General features: G+C 40.9%; 1 protein-coding gene across 1 annotated transcript in view; it reads left to right on the top strand.

Annotated features, from left to right (window-relative positions):
• The window catches only part of LOC101864677 (phosphofurin acidic cluster sorting protein 2), a gene marked incomplete at its 5' end in the record, with an annotated part of 31,696 nt that extends 23,124 nt beyond the window's left edge, over positions 1 to 8,572 (top strand). Inside the window, 4 exon segments of the mRNA XM_035968811.1 lie at positions 1,416 to 1,554; positions 4,888 to 5,150; positions 6,100 to 6,207; positions 6,628 to 8,572. Coding sequence (XP_035824704.1) covers positions 1,416 to 1,554; positions 4,888 to 5,150; positions 6,100 to 6,207; positions 6,628 to 6,740 — 623 coding nt within the window.
• Positions 8,573 to 8,830: the final 258 nt, after the last annotated feature.

Here is an 8,830-nt window from a genome sequence, read left to right as displayed (position 1 = left end):
ACTATTGCAAAAACTCTAATCCAGTTGGAGGCAATTTACATTGATTTTTTGTTAGTAATTTGGAAGGAGCACACCCTGCTAATGTTTATTTGTTTGAGTGTGTGTGTGTGTTTTTTAAGCTTTAAGTTTTATCTGGCATGTTAGTATTTCGTATTATCACTTTTCTGATTAGATGTTTAATCACAAGCATTGCATCCAAGTAAAAAAGAAAAGGTAGAGGTAGTCAACGTCTGTGGTGTAATGTTTAGGTTTTCTGCCTTTCGAGCAAGAGACGTAAGTTCAGTTATCTCTTTGGGATGTGGTATTGTGTTAAGCGTCTCTGTCTATCTACATGGATGTGTCCCACATGGTCTCGGCTGGTCTTGATCTGCAGGATATAGACATCCCACTCCTTAAATGAAGGATTGAATCCTAGTGAAGTGTCATAAAACGTTTCCATCATTTTTGCAGTTGACGTATTAGTACACAGAACTGTTTTTTTGTATGTAGTTGTTTTTGTTTTTTGTTTTTTTTTACATACAAACAGTCTTCCTTCAGGAGCCACAAATGAACATGAGGTATAAATACAGTCAAACCTGTGTAAGACGGCCACCCATTGTCAAGGAGAAAAGTGGCCGTATAAGACAGGTGGCCGTCTTAGGCAGGACTGATCAAGATGAAGAAAACAAACCATTCCCATCTGAAGTCCCAATCGAAAGTAGCCGCATTGTTGTTGTTTTTGTTGTTGTTGTTTTTGTTGTTGTTGGTTTGTATTTTGTTTGTTATTTTTATTTTGTTGCTGATTTTGCGCAAGGGTGACAATAAAACGAAATGTATCAGACGAGGAAGACTGAGTGCCATGTTAAAACGAACACATGGGTCGCCACCACTCGGGAGAACGAGCGACGCTTCTGTCGCCAAGTTCATGTTGACATCCTTTGTTACTTTGTTACAGACTGGGAAACAGTGACCACTCATCTCACGTATGATTTGTGTATGAGTTCTGGGTGGGGCTTATGGAATATGAGGGATCACATGCTTACCTAACCAACAGCTGAAAATCGGTACCTATTGGTCAATAGTGGGAGGGGCCTATGCAACATGATCGGTTGGAGGGACTACCTGACAACAACGATAAGTGATTGGATTATGACAAAACGTAATGGAGTCACTAAGGTGGCCGTCTAAGACAGGTGTTATTGCTCAGTGTGATAGGGGTTGTGTGTTAAAGTATGGTGCCTGTTTTACACAGTTAAATTATATAGAAAAAAGGCAAGGGGGGAAATGGAAAGTGGCCGTTTGTACAGGTGGCCGTCTTATAGAGGTGACCGTCAGGGCAGGTTCGACTGTACATATTCCTCCATTAAAAAAAGAAAACTAACAAATTAATTAGAAGAATTATTAAGTCCAGATATGTTTTTTTTTTTTACCTGCAGTGGAAATTGAAGACAGTCTTCCTCCAGTATTGTTGTCCAGCTCCCCGCCAGCGTCCACTCCAATCCTTGAGAAGACAAAAGAAGGACACACCCCTCCCAGCTCCCCCAACATAGGAGCCACCATGTCGCCTCCAACCAGGTGAGGTCTTTTTCCTTGTTGCCTTGTCTCTGTACTCGTTGGCAAGGAGGTTGTCCCGGATGCCGTTTACAGACTAACAGACTATTTAAATTAATGGAAGAATGAAATTGTGAGGCATGCTGACAAAATGAGTTACTTATCGGATTTTAGCCCTGTGGAAATTGGTATGTTAAATTTATGGGTTGAGTTTGTACAATTTATAAGTATGAAATGGCATCAATTGAAAATCTATAAATCTTGGCGACAGTGTTGATTTTCGGCAGATATCTCCATTCTTGGATTGCGAGAAGTAACTCATTTTGTCAGCACGCCCCACAATTGATCTTAAAATATCAGGGCTGAGAATTGTCCTCCTAAAGGCGGAATTCCGCTCATTGCAATACGGCCGTCCGCTCATCCGTACGCCTCTTCCGCCTTTTTTCGGAGTTTCGTATTATAATAATATTGTAGTAAGAATAAAAAAACGTATTGAACAAAAGACAATAATTTATGAAGTACTGCTCGCTGGACGAAGCTGAGGTGCCTGCGCATCCGTGTGTCAGCCGATGCCATTCAATTGAGTACTTTTTATTCTACTTCATTACTGGTACAGTCGAGTACCTAGGGTGACTGCCAGACCCAGGGGGCCCTGGGAATTTGAAAAAAATCACCGATACCCGGGAATTTGAGGAAATCTGTAAATTGCCGTGGGAAAATACATAAAAGTTCTCAAACATTTGACAACCAAATCAAATAACCTCCTTGCCGACCTTGGGTTCATTTTTGCCGGTCGCGATTGTGATATTCATTCGGTTTTTCCGAAAAGAGTACTTTTCTCGCGAACAGGCGGCTATCGCGGCAAGCAGAAGTCTATATATGATACCGAAGCTCGATCTACTTTCGCTTTCGTTACCACCTAGAAATTTGCCGGTGGCAGTCTGATTAACGCAACATTCGTAACATGCAGGTTGTGCATTACAAACGCTGTGTCGCCATGAACATAAATCAATATTTGTCCTGTACTGTCACTTGCGGAAACAAAAAGAAAGAAAAGAAAGTTAAACAAGCATCTTGTTGGGCTCGCCATCGTGACCGGTCAGTGAACCTGTGCCTTTGCATCACATTGTGAGTATTGGCAATGGTTGGGGTCACCAAAGTTCATTCAAAGTCTGAGGGCTGCGAAGTATAGGACTCAGGAAATGGGGGGGGGGAGGGGGATTATTGATTTTTTTCAAAAAGATACAGTCTGGGGAAGGATGGGGTTGGGTTGAAGACAACACCGGATGACAAAAACTGAACTTTGAAGCAAATTTGAGTATATTTAGAATTTTGATTATTACTATTAGTAGAGTTATTCCATTTTCACCACATGCTAGGAATTTAAGTACCTCGGAAGTATGTTCACAGAGGATGGGCGACTGAACAGAGAAATTGAAACACGAGTACAAAAGGCCAATAATGTTAGTTACCAGCTTACTCCACTGCTGAAACATCCTAACATCCCCATGACAACAAAACTCAGAATGGTCAACACCATATTCATCCCAACACTCACCTATCAATGCCAAACATGGACCACGAACATAACATTAGAGCAAAGAATTACAACATGTGAAATACGATGCCTTAGAAAATCAGTAAACAAGTCCAGGCGAGACAAAATTAGGAACTCTCTAATGCGAGAAATGGTGGGCACAAATGATGTCATGCATCACATCCAACACCAAAGAATCAAATGGTTGGGACATCTCCTACGATTACCAACACACCATCCAGCACAACGGGCCTACATAAAAAAAATTTGATAGCAACAAGGCTAGAGGGCGACCGAGAAAGACATGGATAGATGGAGTCAGGGAAACATTAACCACCCACGGCATCCCCCTGACCCAAGCTCTCCGGCTGGCGACAGAGAGACGTCTCTTTCTTCCCGCGACACTCAAAAGGGTGTAAGCGACGGATAAAAGTAAAGTACTATTACTAGAGCTCTCTGCAAAGCGTGCGTTGGTGCAGGCCTTGTGTGGAATAGGGATCTGCCATACCCATACCTTGTAAGCCGTGTTTTCTAACCAAAGGGTTTGCGTTTCATTGGCTTTCAAAGATGTGTAAACCCTGTGAATAATTTTTTTTTTCATCTCAAGAATGATGTATGTACAATGTATAGTAATGGTATATTTTCTTTTTGACAGTTTATTTTGGTAGTTATTATTATTTTTCTATAAAATTAGGGTAACAAATAAGACCTCAAACCCTTACAAAATAACCAGATTTAGCTATTTTATGCCTGGTTTTTTTTCAAAATGTTCAATGGGGCATGCCCTCGGACCCCCTAGAGTTCAGCCTTTTTTGTGGTATGCCATTCTCAGCCCTGAATATGATGTCCAAGGTCATTAACTGTCATGGCCGCTGCTCTTTGCTATCTACTAAATCTCCTCTGCGATTCTGGCACATCAAGGGTGTCCAAAAGAAGGGCAAGCCATTAGTCAACAACAAAACGATGTTCTAAAATTCTTTATGGTCTTCTGGGCTTTTTATTTATTGTCTGGGGGCTAATGTAGTACCTGGTGATTTGGTTCTTAGATTTGATGAGCTGGACATCGCCTCTGAGGAAAGATATTTTACTTTTCCCCCCTGTTCACCCAATTAGGAAGGGGTATTGACCAATGTTATTCATCCCGATGAAATGAGAGTAGTCCAAGGTGGAATAAGTTAAGTGACCTAGGAAGTTTTTATGTAGTTGAAGTCATTTGATCCTCTGTTTGGCAGGGATATGCTACTATAAATAAGAATTTTTTCTCCTGCAAGCTGCTCCCAGGGGCTCGTGGTCGGAACAGCTGTACTGGTGAGCAGCTGGCAGCAGCTCGGGCACATTCCTTTATGACGACTTCGGTGTCAAATTACTTTTCGGCAATTACCGAAAACTGATCCGTTTTACTGCGATTTCATTTATTAGAAGAACTATTGAAATAGGTTCACTTGCATTGATTTAATTACCAATTTAGTGACATATTCCAATTTTAGATTTTACACCAAAAGGAGGTCCTTCGAAGATAAAGAGTTAAACTAAAAACTGAAACTGACTGTCACAAAACAAATTTTTTTTTTAAAATATGCCCTGTACTTAAACAGCCTAATAATTTTCATCATAGATCCTCCGAATATTGTACAATATATTAATATACATGCTTGATTGTGAAAGATAATAATTATGTGTATAATGTATGTGTATGATATATGGATGTATTATTTTGTCTACAATGTATGCAAGTTTGGTTTTTTTCCACTCACGCACACACAAAAATCCCAACCAAAAACTAAAGCTGAAATCACTGACCTCCATATGTGTTTCCCCAGCAACTCTGGCACGGCCCTGTCCTCCATCTCCTCCCCTGCTGAGTTCATGGACCTGCAGGTGGACTACTGGGTGATGTCTCCCCCCAAGTCGGACGCCGTGGACAAAGAGAAGGACAAGGACAAGAAGGAGAAGAAAGATTCCAACAAGTGCTCCCTCAAGTCGGCGTTCAGGGCCCTCTATGCCAACAGGCTCCCCCACTCGGGCGGCGTGCAGTCCTCCACGTTTTCCATGATGGTCGTCACCAAGGAGAAAAAGCAGAAAAGTAAGTGTCTTGGTTCTGGGCTGAACTGCTAATGAATGATTTTTTTATGGTGTATTGTGGTGTTGGTGGTCTAGTGGTTAGGCTGTAGGGCTCGCGACCAAAAGGTAGTGGGCTCAAATCAGGTCAGGGGCCCAGCGTTGTGTCCTTGGGAAAGGGACTTGACACAAATTTTCCTCGCTTCCTCCAGGTGGGAATGGATACCCAACTATAGACGTTGAAGATCATGTCAGCTTGTTAGTGTTTGAGTGCTTAATCGGCTACTTGCACTGTATACTTCTCAGAAAGCCGAGAATCGTTCTGAGTATTTCAGGGTCTGCTGGGGTAACGATATAATTATGAAGCGCATAGAGTTTGCTGTTGAGTACAGATATGTGCTATACAGGTGCTATTTATTGTTTTTATCACAGTGGGTTTGATGTCCCTAAATATACTGAAAGGTCATTTAAGGAGCATTTTAAGATTCAACAGCCTATGTTGTCCTTCCCAATGGATCTCTAAATCAAATTTTAACAGGAACTTAAGGCAAATGGGCTTTGTGGTGGACCCTGAGAAGGAGGGTACAGCTATGGACATTTACTGTCTGTAATGACCCCCACCTTTTAGGCAACTAAACAGATTTAAGGGGCCCGACCTCCAAACTTAACTGTTCATACAATGAAAACTGATTATTATTTTTTTAAGTGAAGAAGAAAGTCAAATTTAGGCATCAATAAATGTCTTATCTCTTCTTTTGCACTTCAAAATACAAAGGAGACATAAGCAGTAATGCTAATGTTCGAATCAATCAAATGTACAATGAATGCTGAGACCTGTCGAACTATGTACAGCAAGTGAAGTGAGCTTGTAGTTGTGTTGACTTTTATTGCCTGTGAATTTTTTCTCATTCTTTGTCGCGTCCTGTTGTACTTATTGTGGTTTTCATTGGGGGTTTTTTTTCCTTGTATTACAGTCATGAGAATTGGAAAAAAGGGTAAAGACTTAGAATCCAAGAGTCAAGCAATCGAAGGTGTCAGCAGAATGGTGTGTACCTCAAAAAGCCAAAACATCAAACTGAGAGGTGAGTTTCTCTTTTTGGGGAATTTTTCTTGCCTCATGTCTCCTCATTGTGGGTAGATGGTGGGCACATTTTTTCTATGTGTGTGTTTTACTTCTACTTTTTTTTAAAACATTAATCTTGATGAAAGTGGTTGGAGGTCAGATTTACTAATTTCCCTCTGTTGTTTATGATTGTCACTCTTCATTTTCTCTGCTCAAAATGATGGTTATCTTGTCAATCTACTTCTTTTCACTTTAATTAAGTCTATGTCTTGAGCCATTTGGGCATTTTCATATACTCAGTTCACTGTCTTCTTGAACAAAGAGAGTGGGATAGGTATTTATTTCTTAGATTATGTTGTGTAAAAAATTTCACTCTTTGCATTTTGTTCTTTTTTCTCCCAATAATGGTAGCATGCTGCTTTATTTTCTCTTTTCACAGTGTTAGTCGACGGTGTCGAATGGACTGGTGTGAAATTCTTTCAGCTGTCGTCACAGTGGCAGACACATGTGAAGTACTTTCCGGTATCTGTATTTGGTTCCATGGATGTGTGAAGAAGTGACCGAACGTCTCCTCCGCAGAGGCCAGTCCCAGGGCCGGTCACACACTTAACCACCTCCCCCTTGTCTTGTTTCATGGTATTAGTGTCTCTGCACCTTTGTCTGGTCAACAGAGAGCCTCGCTTACAGAAACGTTGTGTTGCCTGTCGCGCGGAAAATGTGCAACACTGTTGGGAAGTCCTGTGTCTTTGGTTGCTCTCACACACACGTTGTGTACTCGTGTGTATTTGTAGTGACCTCAGAAGGCTACCCTTTCCAGTTGGGAAGTAGTCACCTCACAAGCAATTTTTGCTGGACAGACATTCTTAACGTAAAGAAGATTTTAAGAACTTGACAGTGTCATCGGAGCTATTTCTTCTTACCTTCTGCCTGCGGATTATTGTATTGAATACTGTTCAAGGGGATATGCTTACAGTGTGGGCAGGAATAAAGTGCAAGTGGATGTGCTTAAAATATGTGCAGGAATAATGTACAAGTGAGCCTGCCGTGTGTGCAGACAGGGTTTTCCTCACTATATATGTTGCTGCAGTGGTCGGTGAGGTTGGACGTAGATGCCAGCTTGCTGTAGCCGAACAAACAGTGGTGAAGCTGTAAGGTGTACAGTGATTTTCGTGTGTATAATACGAAGAACCCTTGGGGCTGACACTCTGATTTCCATTGAAGATCTTACAATGAAAGTTGGATCGGATTGTGCTTGTGTATGATTTCCCCTTCCTGTGGTGTATTATAATATCATGTCTATTTACTGTGTACATAGTAAGTAGACTAGACGGTAGTGTGCATTGCATACACAGCAGATGGTGGTCTGAGATTGGCATGGTTGTGGCTTTTGGATTTTTATAGAGATGAGTTCTAGATCATGCTGCTTCTGATTCTTCTAAATTGTAATAGATTGAAGTTCTGTCTCACAAAAGAGCAATTATATTTAAAGGAAATTTTGGGGATCCGTTTTTCCCAAGTGTTCTGCGCAGAGGTGAAACATTTTCATTCTCAGGCCACAACATGTTAATATTTAGTGTAGAAGTCAAGTAAATGATGTACAGACAGCTACCACACACCCTCCCTCTCCTTCCCCCCCCCGTCTTTTTCCTGCACCTGTGCGCTGTGCTACCTTCCTCTGTCCTTCCCGTAGCCCTCCCTTTGCCAAATTTATTCTTTCAGTGTGAACCGCTTCCACCACCAAATTTCTTCTCTTGTATAACTGCATGGAATTAATGAATACTTGTATTAAGTACTAGGGTGCCACTTTGACAGATATTCCTAGACTTCATAAGATGTAGAATAGAATATAATATGCTCTGGCTGCTTTTGAGTTGAATGGTATTTTTATTTCCCACACACTGATAGGCATCTTAGTTGATGGATGTGAAAGAAGGTTTGGTTAGTCTCAAAAATATTTATATGTCTTCCTGGTCACAGGGGTCTAGAATGCCCCTTTCTCTGGTCATATCAATGCTTGACTATCAAATAAAAGCTGATGAGATGTTCTTTCAGAAGATTGAAGTGTTCCTTCATTGTCATGCAAAAGGAGTAAAGTGTTTCTTTTAAAGATGCATTTGAACTCTTTAACTATAGTGATTTTAAAAATATTTGGATGCAGAGGGTCATTGTGTGTTCTAGCAATGAAGCGTTCAGCTTTTGTTTAAATGGGCACAAATCAGATTTTCCAGTTTAAAGATTTTAGCTTTTCACAAAAAAGTCACTGGCCTTTCCGTTGTGACTAGATATTCATGAGATTTAGACCCCTGATCATGGGTGGTTGGAGGGCATGACTGGTAGGTCCTACTTCTTTACTTCCCCTCTGTTGTTTCTACCGTCAGTGTCAGTCTTTACTTTCCCCCCAACACTAAATGACCGTGATAGTGTCGATGTGCTTCTCTTTACTCAAACAAACAAACCACTGACCTGCTGATGTAGCAGCCTGTCTACTGCAATGTTGTTCCCCTTTTGTGGTGCTCCTTGCAGCAAGTTTCAACTTGCTATTCCAGATTGTCTCAATGTGTTGGTTCTAACTTTTTACTTAGACTATAAAATGCATTTCTTATTTCTAGACATGAGATTATTCAACTTTATTCTTCTGCAAT

The sequence above is a fragment of the Aplysia californica genome, unplaced genomic scaffold, assembly GCF_000002075.1.
Source record: "Aplysia californica isolate F4 #8 unplaced genomic scaffold, AplCal3.0 scaffold00086, whole genome shotgun sequence".
NCBI lineage: Eukaryota > Metazoa > Mollusca > Gastropoda > Aplysiida > Aplysiidae > Aplysia > Aplysia californica.
The sequence above is the reverse complement of the archived record's forward strand: the minus strand, read 5'-3'. Positions and strand labels throughout refer to the sequence as shown.